Below are 12,902 nucleotides of genomic sequence, written 5' to 3'. Positions count from 1 at the left end.
CGGTTCAGCCCTGGTTTCCAGCCGGTTCGCGGTCGACTGGCCCTATTGGGGAGAGCGATTGAGATCGTTCGTCAGCATCGTCAGTATCGCTGGCCTGGCTCGAAACGGTGTCGGATTCGCTGTCCGGCTCGTTCGCGAACGAGTGGGGCTGGGCTCGGAGTGTCGTTGAGGAAGCGTTCGGCAGAGGGCTCAATTGACGACGACCGGCTCGTACTGTCGCGCTGGGGTGCCATATCTATCGATTTGGCTGGGAAATATCAAGGTTCTGCACTGGATTCAGACTCGAAGCAACAGCGGCGTCAACAAAGCTCTCTTTGCAATCGTCACATCGGTGGCCGATGAAGGCGGTGAGACTCCTTGGCAACTATACTATTCGTGGATAGTTCAACTGACCAGGCCTTCATGCAGTACTTCTTGGCCACAACGCTAGGCTACAGGGGTTGGCTGTACTCTCTTGGCACCGAACCGGCTGTCCTGTTCGCGAGAAGATCTGACCCTTAAGGCCCAAATTTGGGACCGCTGTTGGAATCTGCTAAGAGGCGACAGTGCCCTAATGGCCCGAATGCTGGACCACGATCCCGATTTTGGACCAGGATATACTACTACATGGCCTAGGATGGTGCACAATACCCAGCTCGGAATTTGGGATAGTTCATGATATACCAGCACTGGAATGGTACATAGTACCTCAGCTCCAAATTTAGGACAGCACTAAATAGAATGTCCCACAGTATACCAGTACATGATAAGATGTCTTAGAATATACCGGTATATGCCTTAGTGTCAGGGCAGTCAGAATAGGGGAGAATATTGTAAGGAGAGTTGCCGAGCTGTATCATCATTGCAACCTTCGTTCAGTTTGTGAGCATATCCGCGATAATGGCGAACTCCAACACTTTCTTGTACCCTTGGGTTCGAAGGCCAGCGCTAGGAACGTCCGAACCGCGCCACCACGCCCATAATAGCTTCCGCCATCGTCGGTTAGGTTGTCAAAGTCATCAGCGTATCTTTGGTAGTTGCCAAAGCCGGAGGTTTGCGAATGTTGACGGTTGAGATTTTTATTAGCCACAAACTCTGGGTCGCCAAAGCCGAAAGTGTCCTGAGTAACCATTTGTATTTGGGTTTGTGAAAGCCTAATATCGTCCTGGGATTTGAGGGCTCCTGGAACTTGGGCTGCTAGGCTCTGGCCGACCGGATACTCGATATTGTCATCGTCCTTTTTGCTGTCAGGATCGAGTTCAGCGCCTACGCACAGGTAGCCATTTTCAAGTAGATCAATAAGTATCTTTGCTTTTTCAGTGCTGCTCCGCTCTCCACTTAGAAGCAGCTTCAGTTTTTCGTCGCAGACCTCTGACGTCCAATTGTTGTCGTTTGCCATTCGGTCGGTTTGGTAAAGGCCCTGGGTCCGTGAGAAGTTGATGATTGCTCCGCAAAGGAAAGTGATGGCTGAGTGCGGGGTCATTTCCCCAATGCGCGGGCAATCAAGACGAATAACCTGTCCAAGGCGTCAAACTAGGACCGGAGGAAATTGGTAGGAATAGTCGTGCCCGACAAGCCCAAGCTTCCATCTGATTCCAAACCCCGCTTCTAGACGACCAATGGTTACTAGCGTCATAGTATGGTTGGTGATGATCTATCGAGCGCCTCGCCTCACACGATGAATGGCCATGGGTGTCTTTACCTTTCCTGCGAGTGGCCGATGCTAAGGCGCTGGTTCGTCCCTTCGAACCATCGTTAGATTCCCTACCACTGTGGGTGGTTTTTCTTCGCCCCTTAACCCTGAATCGTGAACCAAACGCCTACTAGCGAAGGCATCTCCTAAACCTCCCCAGTGTTAGCGACTAGTAATGGATACAAGCATTCCTAAGCGGTAGGCTGGACGAATTGTCTATAAAGTTCTGGGTGGTGGCGGGTGCAAATGTTACAGAACTAGGCCCTTTGCTTGCACGGGACCATTTTTAGGCCCTTCGGCTAAAACTGCACCTTCTGGGAAGGCTGTGATGTTCAATTGGCAGATATTGCCGAAGCTGAGCCGGGGCTCATCTAGAATAGAGGGAGGTGGTAGTAGGAGGAGGAAGATGCTATAAGTCTCAGACGTGTTTTGTATAATACACTATTTTAATCTCGACGCGGATACTGCAGGCCGCGTACGCCGATTTTGTATACGAAGCAGCCGGGGTCTATATATAGAGCGTCCGCACTATTTGGATAGGGCTGGCGTAAGTATTTAAGAAGAGGGAAGAGGGGATACGCTCTAGCTATCATGACGAATCTCAAGCGTCGAACGGCGAGAAATGTGCCTCGACAGCGTGGAGCCTGGCAACGCCGATTGAAGGGCGGCGCGGAAGGGGGGTTGATATAGGCACGATACCCGACGGCGCGAGCCCCAATGCACCACCGTCTCAACGCTACCGCCGGTCGCCTCAACGAGCGCCGCGCCCCCGGCAGCTCCCCGCTGTATCGCATCTTGATGGGCTTACGCCATTGGTACTTAGAGAGAGGAAGCTTCCTTTGCGCGTAACAAAGCTGCGCGAGGTCTTGCCCAGCCTAGCACGGTGTCAGCCGCTGAGGAACACACGCAGCGCAGGGGCCGGGACACGTCTAACACTAGCTTCCACCACTTCCGCTTCACCTTTGGCTCGGTCGGTACCTGGATCTCGGCCGCTTATTACCCACTTTGCCGTCTTACCACAGCTAGGCGCCGAGTGTGCGGAGCTGAGCTCGTGGCCGAGAACTGGGCCTTATATGCTGGCGGCAAAAACGGTATATAATCGGAGATAATTTCTGCCGGTAGAATAAGTACGTACTTAGTAGAACCATGCGTACCGGAGCAGACCTCACCTAGCTCGGGCGGTAGGAATTACCCCACCGTAACACGCCAGATCTCGCCTAGCGCGGCCAGCACATCCTACCCGCCGCGTCTCAACCGCACTTTCCTTCAATGACTGGTGCCGCGTTGGCCGCGACGGGTCATCCCCGGACGTAGAGGTGCAAAGGACCCACTACGCGATGGGAATGACGAGATGAGGCGGCAGTCTCGTTGAGTAAAATAAAGACGAGCCGCTATGGCCTGAGGCAGAAAAGGTGCCTAGCCTATAGTAAGGGGGACAAAATATGGGTTCGTAGCCAAGAACTGGGTCTCATATTCCCCTGGCAGAAACGGAGTTGTAGAATACGGAGGAATGAGAGTTAGGTCTTGGAGAATTCTGCCGGCAGAATAAGTACGTACCTGGTCGAAATTTAGCCTATAGACGGAAACTGAGTGTATCTTTTCTGCCGGCAGAAAAAGGTACGTATCGCGCGACGACGGACCCGAATTCGAGCTTAGAGGACGAAAACTGGGTCTATTATCCTAGCAGAAACTCTAGGGGCGTAATTTTTCTGCCGGCAGAATTAATACGTAGCTCGCTAGCATAAAGGGTTGAGCAATAGTTGGCGATTATAATAAACTAGGTGTGCTATGTAAACAGTAATGCAACATAAATAAGTAGGACGTAATGCCTGGACCTCCAATATTATTGCAACTTTAGTATTGTCATAAGATGAAGTGAAAATTGTCGACTTTATATTCTATCGGTTTCTGCCCAAATTATAGTTCTGTAGTACCGCCTTTCCTACATGCCTCAAACTGTCTAATCCTCTTACGACTTATAGTTGATTCTTTCTCCCAAGAATTGTCTGTGGAAGGACGTCCCTTTCACTTCACAAGGTACTCCGTTATCCCACGACGTAACCGCTTGTCTAGAAGCTCTACTCCAGAATAGTTCCCTCCGTGCTTTAGATGCTCTGTATCGAACACGTTCACCAGGACATCGTTTATGTCGCTATATTTCTCCTACGTATTGTCGTTATCAGAAAACTCTTTCCACTTCATCAGGTATAGAACTCTTCTTCCTTGCTTCCACTTAGCAAGCAAGTCTTCAACCTCCCATACGTCTCCCTCCTCGTTAATTAATGAACTACGTTCCTGTATAGGCCTGAACTCAGCACCTATACAGGGTGCACAGTACTGTGGCAGGTGCAGCGAAAGCGGTAGCGTTGGTGGGAAACAAGTGCAGGGTAGGTCGATTGTAATGCAGTATCAGTACCGCAGGTGGGCTGTAGGAAACTCTGCCCTACAGTCCAGTACAACAGTGCCCTGTGTAAGGCACTGAGGGAAGCAAGCTGACTGCGACAGGTCTGTAGAACTCTGCTACAGACCTACCACTTAGACTGTGAGAGCTCTGCTCAGCAGTCTACCTCGCAGGCTGTAGGAAACTCTGCCCTACAGTGAAGGTCTTCAGGGGCAACGGTGGGTGCTGTAGAAGACAGAGAGGAGTTGTATTATATAAGATGTATAGTACAAAGAGTGGTGAGTGAGATGCTTGCTTGGAGAAAGGAAATCTAACTACAGGAGAGGACAGGTCTAAATAGACCTGCGTTGGGCATTCTAGTAGATTCTACGAGTCTTTGATCAACAGTCTTTCAGTGAGTTCTCCTTCAACTTGTGGGTGGTTCGAGAACGTGCTGTGGGGCTTAGTTGACAATCTAGGTATGGCGTCCACGCACTGATCAAGTCACGGCAGAGCCTCTGTGGGTCAGGACCCCTATCAGGGGTTCAGGGGGCCAGAGCCCCTGAACACCCACAACGCCCAGTTGCTGGCCATATTTTAACATCATTAATATCCGTATCGTTATTATCGAATCCATTCTCTTCTGCGTATCTTCTCCTCTCCTCTGCTATCCTTTTCCTGACCATATTCGGTAGTGGTCTTTGGCGGCGTGAGGAAAAGAGAAAATCGGTTTGAAAATTTTAGTATATAATTGTTGGAATAACGCGCTAGTCAGCCACGGAGGGGGCGGTGGAGGCGTAGGCCACAGGGCCCTACGCCGTCAGCCACGGAGGTGGCTGTGGAGGGGCAGGGCCACAAGGTCTATATAAGTGGCCTGCGAACCCCCTTCCTGAACTTCCTACAAGAAACATAACGAATCCATCACTTGAACCACCAGTTTACGGCGCGCAGCGCGCCCTGTTGTTTCCAGTACCGGTACACTGGTGATTCCAACAATAATGAATAGGATATTAATGTTTATGGATCTAACCAACTAGAGAGTTAAGAGCCAATGTAGCGGTCTACTCGAGATGGAGTGAGGAAATAGCAAAGCGAAATTTTTTTTGAAAAGGTTAAGAAGGTAAGAGTAGGGATGGCCATAAAATGGGCCCTACGAGCAGCTCTTAAAATGGGCGAGCCAGTATTTATGTGTTCCTCGGCGATCCTAGTTTTGGGCCGCTATAGTACGAGCACTTCCCTCGCGAAAAGTTGCCTATTTTCCTCTTCTGAGCTCCAGGCATTCAGGTTACTGCCGACCCGGTCTAACCCAATTTCAGTCACCTCCCTGATGATTTCATCGCTATCGCCTGAGCAAAAGCGGCGAGGGGTATTGTGGTCAACAAGGGCTGAGGAGAGCAAGATTCGGGAGGCGCAACAGGTAAAGTAGGAGACGCGGGACCCGGTAGCTTTGAGAAGAGCTTTCTTGGCGAGATTTTAGTTCTTTTTGACGAGGGTAAGAATATACTGTTTTTCACGACGTGAAAGAACCTCGGGACGGCCTCGGCCGGTGTTGGAATCGAAGGTTTCGTGTTTTTTTCTAGTGGTCGAAGGTGTGGTAGACTGTGGAGGTGGAAACGCGAAACAAGCGTGTGTAACGCGAGACAAGCGTGTGTAGAAGCACTCGTTTTTTCCGCTTGTTAACAGTGCTATAATGGCTGCACATGAAGTTGGCAGCAACTCCTGTAATCTACCGCGATTAGCGGTTAAATATTTGGCGAGTGCATGCGAATCGTACATCTTTTCGTGGTTTGGTGGCGGGTTGAAGAAATCGTCGTGGTCGCGACGCGCCACTTTCGCGTTTAATTGAAGGAGGTGCTCGGATAATGTTGGACCCTGACTGTACTCCATATTTCACTCTTCACTAACCCGTATCAGAGACCTAGATAGAAAAAGAAATAGAGGCGAAGAAAGAAAGAAAAAAAAAGAAAGAAAAAAAAAGAAAGAAAAAAGGAAGAAACCTCTAGTCTAACAGACAAAATGCCCGTTCATTCAACGAAGCTGAGTAGCCTATTACTACTGGTGTCGACGATGCACCGAACTGTAGGAATCTCCGCGCCCTTTTCCATCCTAGAAAATGTAATAGTCCGACCGCCCAGAGATAAACTGGCGGTTTCCATCTTTCGCACACCTACCGAACAGTACCAAGGCCCCACATCAAGCAGCCTCCACCTCCTCCAACGCCCTTTTCACCCTCCCAAGCACCCACTCCTCACCTTCCAGCCCAACACTAATCCTTACCAAGTGTTCCACAACTCCGTACCCGGCCGCCCATTCCCTCTCCCCCCAATGCGCCAACACCGCATACGGCGACGCCAGCGTGAAGTTCGTCCCCAAGCTCGGTCCCTTCGCCACATCAAGTCCATCATGGAACACCACTGCCTTACTTGCCTCCTTGAACCGTATCGAGAGTATATGGCCCCATCCACCATTCGGGCGTCTATGCTGGGCATAGATGTCCTGTGTGGGGCTTCCTTTAGGATAATAGACCTCTTCTACGGCTGGGTGGGCGCGCAGGAGGGAGACGAGCTTGTCTGCGGTGAAACTTGCTCTGTGAGCGCGAGCGGGGAAATCGCGGCTGTTTCGTTCCATTGTGATGACATCACTTGGAAACCAAGTCGCGGGGTCGTGATTATCAGTGAGGACGGCGTGCAGGTGTGAGGAGTACCGAGAGGTAGGGGAGATGATGACAGATCCGCCCATGACGTTAGACTTTCCGCTGAAGAGTTTGGTGAGGCTCGTGCAGATGAGGTCGCACTCGGGGAGGAGGCTGACGTTGGGGTAGCTGCTGAGGGTGTCGTCGACGATGAGGAGAAAGTTGTGCTGCGTGGAGAGGGTGTGGAGGCGGGAGAGGTAGGGGGATTGAAGGAGGGGGTTCCCGGGGAATTCGGTGAAAAGGGCGGAGAGGGTGAGGTTGCCGTTTGTGAGAGCGGCTTCGAGCTTGTCAATCTCGCCGGGGTGGTAGTTGTAGACTGTAGTGGAGTAGCCGAGGATGCGGGATAGCGTTTTGAAGGTGTCGACGTAGAGGAAGCTGGGGGGAGGGAGGAGGGGGGATGTTAGCGGTGCCGTTAGCGGTGCCGTTGGCGAGCTGCCGGGCTGTGACAGGGCTGGTGGCTCACCCGAAAACAGCTACAACCCTGGGAGTTTGATTCTGGACCGACTGGACTGCGATTGCGGCCTCGGTAATGGCGGCCATACCTGTGGGGTAGAGGAAAACGTCGCGTGGGTTGACTTGGAAGCCCTCGGATGAATGACCAGATGCCATCCTAGCCTGGAGCTCGGCTCTCGCCGTCGCGGCATCGTTCTGCAGGGAAGTGGAAGAGTGGCTTTCAGAGAGAATGGGGGCGCACTCGGACCAAAACGTTGCTCTCCTGCTGGATATCCCAAACCCTGTGTGTTGCCAGAATGCCTTGGCTGCGAGCAAAAGTTCTTTTGGGAACGAGACAATGAAGATGTCTTCGGTTCCACATGGCTGATCACCGACCGCGGGGCAATCCTCGTGCACGCCGCGCGATGGGACGAGTCTCGGGCTGGCCGTGGGGTGGTTGTTGGATACGGAAGATTTCTTGTTGATGCTGGAGACGATGTGGTGAGGCAATGGAGGCGGTATAAGTGGTTCCTCGGGTGTGGCACGCCCCGAATCGCTCGAGACGGGCCCGTCTCCGTCGCTTCCCGGGGCGTCGGTGACTCGAACCAGCCCATTCCATCTCACACGCAGGGTAGTAATGCTGTCCGATGTGCCCTCTTGATGCTCATCGTACAAAAACCGGTGTGCTAGCGTTGCGTATCGTCGACTCGGAAGGACCAAGAACTGGTCGTCTTCGGTATTCGTATTCGTTGCACCACCGTTTGAAGCATGGCACTGCATGATGATTACCGCAAGCCTCTCAACCGCTCGTGGGATAAAAAAGCGTGGATATCCGGTCCTCATGGCATCGACAACACGCGGCTCCTTCGTTACCCATCCGACCGAGTCAGCCCATTTCGGGAGACAGACGCTGACTGCCTGGATTGTGCCGTTTGTTAGCGCCATCGTTCTCAAATTTGAGGAACAACCTCTTACATGCGGATCCCCCGGCGGGAGAGAGTCTCCGAGAGAAAGGCACTCAGGGCTGTCGATGGGAAGCATGATGAAAGGGACGACAGGAAATTTCCTTGGCCATGTGCTACTGCAATCGCGAGTAATTTCCATCGCTCGCTGGGAAGTAGCCTCGGGCAAAAGTAGCACCTTCCTTCAGCTTGAAATTAGTCATCAGCAATTTCCAGGCAGGTGCAGAGATTTCCCTCAATCAACTGCTTGCCACTGGCTTTCGGCAGTAAGACATGTGGAATTGGCGGATCCGGCTGTTCACCAACATTCTCCGGATATCTGTGTTTCGGCCGGCGAGGGATGAAGGATTATCGGAAGTCCATTGCCAAACGACAGTATTTTCCTGGAGCATTGGTTTCTCCTCTGCCATCTCGGGGACGTGGTGGCTGGGATAGACCTCGAGTCCGAGATGATACGCGACCGTGCCCATAAAATGCGAGGGCACTGCATGTTGCGGTGAGGTGACGCAGGAAGCCCGGCAAGTGGATTTTGTAATGTATGTCTCTTAACGTGGCGAGCTGAAGATGCATGGAGGACATCGTTTGGCTTGGATCGAATCAGATCGCGCTCCGTTCAAGCACAACTCACGTTTTAGGAAATAATAGGCATGTGTCAGAAAGACCTTACTACTTTCGGCCTGGTCTAGGGTGCCCGGGCAGGGCCCGCACAGGGCACCTAATTAGACCGCCTTTTTAGCACGTTAACACTGGTCTTTGGGCTTCTAGGCGCAGGCCTGTTTTTCCCTTCTTACAACACAACACAATATACACACTTGGAATACCCTCGTTTTTAACTGCTATTGCATGCTTTTGGCTTCTGAAAGCATGCAAGGCAGACGAAATCCGCTTCGCATTGCCAGCTTTGCGTATGGTACGTCGGAAGACGATTTTTCGCGATCGCACAGAGCTCTGGGCGGTTGCAGAGGGCCAATTTGTGCGCCTCGGACGGGCTGTGCATATTCGGGACGACCCCGCAGTGCGCGAGGGGGCTTCTAGGCTTCCTGCTCCGACGTCGGCGTATCGTATCGTATTGACCGATGCCCGCATTCCGGGTTCGTCAGTTACGGTTTCGCCTTTGTCTGAGTGGCCTGGGGATGCGGCATACACCGGGCCTAGCAGCTTTACTGATGAGTAAGTGGGGGGCAGCTGTTGTGGAGGGTTGAAGCGCCGGGATGAGGTGGAGGTGGAAGAGGATAAAATTGGGAAATATTCGTTCGTTCACCAACATCACCAACACCAAGTCGCCGTTTGCACCAGTATACGGGCCCAGTTATACGGGACCAGATAGAATATAGTGTACCCTTTTGACAACCCTCAGTCAATCCCCGTGTCATTATTAGTCCGATGGGCCTCACCATACGCAAAAATAGCCTTAAAGTCTCGACACTGATGCTCAACCCCCCAACCATCCACCCCCTGCACAATCTTGCCATCAACCGTCCTGGATTTTTCCAGCGTCGTATCACCGCAGCACACGATCGCTTGACGGATGTAGTCGATGCAGTGGTAGATGTGATCGTCTCGCATGTGCTCTTGGCTGAGTGCAAAGGCAAGATATTCCTTGTCGTTCTCTCCGTGGTACCAGTCTTGCAATTTCGACACCTTCGATTTGATTGCTGCCTGTTATGGTGGGCCCATCAGCAAAGCTTCTTCGGCCCGTTTCAGAATTCCCAACTCACCAAGCAGTGCACCTGGTGGAACACGGACACCGTGTACTCCTCTGCGGCAGAATGGGCCGGGTCGTTCAGGGGGTAGCCGCCCGAAAGTTTCCATGCCGATGGGTCGTCGACTCGGACATGTCCTTTGCCCGCTGTGGAAATCAGAAAAACAGACCAAATAGAAGTATGCCCCGAGAGGAATGAAACGCACGTGGTGACAGCTTGCTCCATGGACTTAACAGCCCATCTGGCCCCAGCGGATCGTCATTGTAGCTCTCGTCGGGTTGAAAAGTGACAAGCTTTGTTGAAACTATTGCATTTTAGCAATCATGTGCAGGCGGGGCAGTGCGGCTGCTGTAAATAAAAGCCGCGAATGAGGCTCTTACCTTCGCTGAAGATGGATTGAGACGGTAAGAGGTTCTTTTCCCTCGTCTCGTTTGTCGACGAATACCTGCCAAGACCAAAGGAAACAGCACTGAAAAGAAGGTATAGGAAGCACTGATATATGAGGGTCCGCGATTTCGATGGTGCAGCTCTATCGCTTAGAGGTGCTCCCCGCGGAGACATCTCCTTGACTTCGTCATCTAAGAATGGGGCCGACTCAACGTCGTCATGTTCGCGCTGAAGTTCCGACATGGCTCAAAGTCAAGTTAAAATGAAGCAGCCAAGAAGGCGGCTGAGAAGCTGCCAAGTTGCCAAGGGGGGCTCGCCAAGTATAAATGGCTGACGGCGAGACCGGGATGTCATATTACAGTGCTAGTTCATCTAACGCGTACCTAAATGTCCCTAGAAGATGTTAGGTCTGGCCACCGTTTTTAGTTCTTGCATTTAGCCGGAAAGGGTGCGCTGCCTAATTCTTCTGTGGCCCCTTACGGGCGGACTCTACTTCGGCGTATACCCATCCGGCAGTATAAGCGGCGGTTTCATGATTGGTAAGAAATTGACCACCCATAGGGCGAAAATATCCCAAACTTGGAAATTACAAGAAACTCGTGATTCTGTGCGCATTTTTTCACACTAAGAAATCTATCCTCGTGTTAAAGGGTTGTTATACGCCAATAGGTGAAGTGTTTATCTACGACAAAAAAAAGGGCACACCCCTCCCAACTCCTTAACCAAAACCCCTGAATAGCAGACATGTGCTTCACGCCTTCCCAGGTACGCGCAAAGCTCTAAACCTCGGAACTATAGTATCCTCTCATTGCCCTGTTCTCCAAACGCATCACCAACCCCTTGTCCACCCTCGTGTGTCCGCCCTCGTAAGTCCACCCTCGTAAGTCCACCCTCGTAAAATCGCCCACGGATGTAGACGTTAAAGACAGCCGAGACCAAGAACATAAGCATAGCATCAAATAGATACATGTACACCTCTTTAGTCATCAGCGTTCCCTGAGGACCCTAGATGAACTGGATAACACGGAAAAGTGACCGAACCATGATCAAGGCGCTAACGGCGTAGAGCACTAGGGTATAGCGACGCTATGGCACAGGGAGGTTCTGGCTGCTCAGCGTCGGCCGCGACAGAGTCCCCCCTCCCTCCCCGCGGCACGAATAGTCATGGCACAGCTCGGGTATCGAAAGTCTGAAACGGGTGCGTTTTGTGTAAGAAGAGACGCGTCAAGGTTCGTACCTCCTTGTCCCAGTCCGGACTGTCCCCGAGATACCTATCTTCAAACTAGACGCTAACAGCAAGTTCGTGTGACAAAAAGCAGCCGTGCACGTCTTGCAAGAGACACCATTTTCAATGCAGACTCGTCGAATCTGGCGGCAACGCTGACGCACAGAGGGCAGTTCAGCGACTGCCCCGACGAGTTCGGGCCCCGCCTTCCATCGGTGATTCCAGCGCTTCAAGGAGCGAGAGTGTCGCCCCTCAAGCCCACGTAGCTGCAGTCAGCACCGACGCATGGATAATCAACCTCGAGCTCATGCATCACTACACTACAGTCACGTACAGCACCATTCCCACTCCACGCCACACGGAACACGTGCTGAGAGACGATATCCCCCGCCATAGCATTCGCTTCCTATACCTCATGCATCAACTCCTTTCCGTGGCTGCCCTCCACATCGCATGCCTCTCGCTCGAAAAAGGGGAGCTCTGTGCATTGAAATAGGCGAGGATGGCGGCGGACGAAGGACTTGAGGAGGGGTTGAAGGTCGCCGCGTGCTCGGGGTCACTTCGTTGCTGTGTTTCGTGGAAAAGAGGTCGAGGTCATGGCGAAGGAAGAGTTGAGTGTGGTTTTCGGGTGGCCGTGGACTGTCGGAAGAATTGCTCGAGCCTCTTCGTGCGCGTCACCCCGCTACGTTGACTATGTTTTTGTACTGCTGCAGCATTATGCAGACGTTAGAAGCCGGCTATTAGTTTCTGCATGGTTGGAGTGCAAGGCTGGGCAGGGTAATCGCGACATCGCTCATGGCTCGGAGTGGGAGGAGGCGGCGCAGTGGCCGTTGCAGCAGAGTAATGTTTTACACCAAGATGCCCTCAGCAATTTCCACGTTTGTGCGGGACCCTAAGCCGCCCTGAGCTAGGGTGAGATAGGGTGAGCTAGGGTGAGCTAGGGTGAGCTATGGGCGAGCCTAGCCTGCGCAGCCGTATGGCCTAATTTCGGACCCTCGACTAAAGTTGCCATGCAGAGATTCCAGTACGTTCCTCGGTTTACGCTAACCATACCGCATAGGTAAGGGAAATATGATAAGGTTTACCCACTGGTGGAGGGGCGGATTGGGGGGATTTTGGAGAGGGATGCGGTTTGGGGAATAGGGAGAGGTTGGAGTGAGGGCTTGGGGAATAGGGAGAGGTTGGAGTTAGGGCTTGGAGGCATGAAGGGAGGAAATGACGCGTGTTGGGTAGGGTGGATTTTGGAGGCTAGGCTATGGGGTTTGGATCTTGTAGCTTGATTGAGATTTTTGCCTCAACTTAAATGGTAGGTATTGAGATGGTACGTTTTTTACGCCGAGTCATCGGCACCACTGCACGCAATCCAGGTCTCGCTACTCCCATCCCAAGCATTGCGCAAGCGACTAACTTGACCTCCCCAGCCTACGCCCCGTCAGAGCTCGCGACCTT

At 52.3% G+C, this 12,902-nt stretch overlaps 4 protein-coding genes across 4 annotated transcripts; 1 reads left to right on the top strand and 3 right to left on the bottom strand.

The window, feature by feature from the left end:
• Positions 1-838: 838 nt before the first annotated feature.
• B0T26DRAFT_679922 (uncharacterized protein) lies at positions 839-1,462 on the bottom strand (the record flags this gene model as incomplete). The annotated part of the gene is made up of 1 exon (XM_060440414.1): positions 839-1,462. One exon carries the CDS (start codon positions 1,460-1,462, stop codon positions 839-841), a length of 624 nt encoding a protein of 207 aa, XP_060291304.1.
• Positions 1,463-6,071: 4,609 nt separating this feature from the next.
• Positions 6,072-8,217, bottom strand: B0T26DRAFT_862214 (putative cystathionine gamma-synthase; the record flags this gene model as incomplete). The annotated part of the gene is made up of 4 exons (XM_060447765.1): positions 6,072-7,119; positions 7,208-7,560; positions 7,741-8,094; positions 8,152-8,217. The coding sequence occupies 4 exons, from the start codon at positions 8,215-8,217 to the stop codon at positions 6,246-6,248; spliced, it is 1,647 nt and encodes a 548-aa protein (XP_060291303.1). The 3' UTR covers positions 6,072-6,245.
• A 1,274-nt stretch (positions 8,218-9,491) lies between these two features.
• Positions 9,492-10,471, bottom strand: B0T26DRAFT_788870 (uncharacterized protein; the record flags this gene model as incomplete). Its single annotated transcript, XM_060446826.1, has 5 exons — positions 9,492-9,797; positions 9,857-9,987; positions 10,047-10,145; positions 10,222-10,286; positions 10,401-10,471. 5 exons carry the CDS (start codon positions 10,469-10,471, stop codon positions 9,492-9,494), a joined length of 672 nt encoding a protein of 223 aa, XP_060291302.1.
• Positions 10,472-11,757: 1,286 nt separating this feature from the next.
• Positions 11,758-12,088, top strand: B0T26DRAFT_725763 (uncharacterized protein; the record flags this gene model as incomplete). The annotated part of the gene is made up of 1 exon (XM_060442790.1): positions 11,758-12,088. A coding segment is annotated over one exon (184 nt), but the record flags the coding sequence as incomplete, so codon positions are not given.
• Positions 12,089-12,902: the final 814 nt, after the last annotated feature.

This window comes from Lasiosphaeria miniovina (assembly GCF_030549165.1).
Source record: "Lasiosphaeria miniovina strain SMH2392-1A chromosome Unknown B0T26scaffold_7, whole genome shotgun sequence".
Classification (NCBI taxonomy): Eukaryota; Fungi; Ascomycota; class Sordariomycetes; order Sordariales; family Lasiosphaeriaceae; genus Lasiosphaeria; species Lasiosphaeria miniovina.
This window is presented reverse-complemented; position numbering and strand designations above follow the sequence as displayed.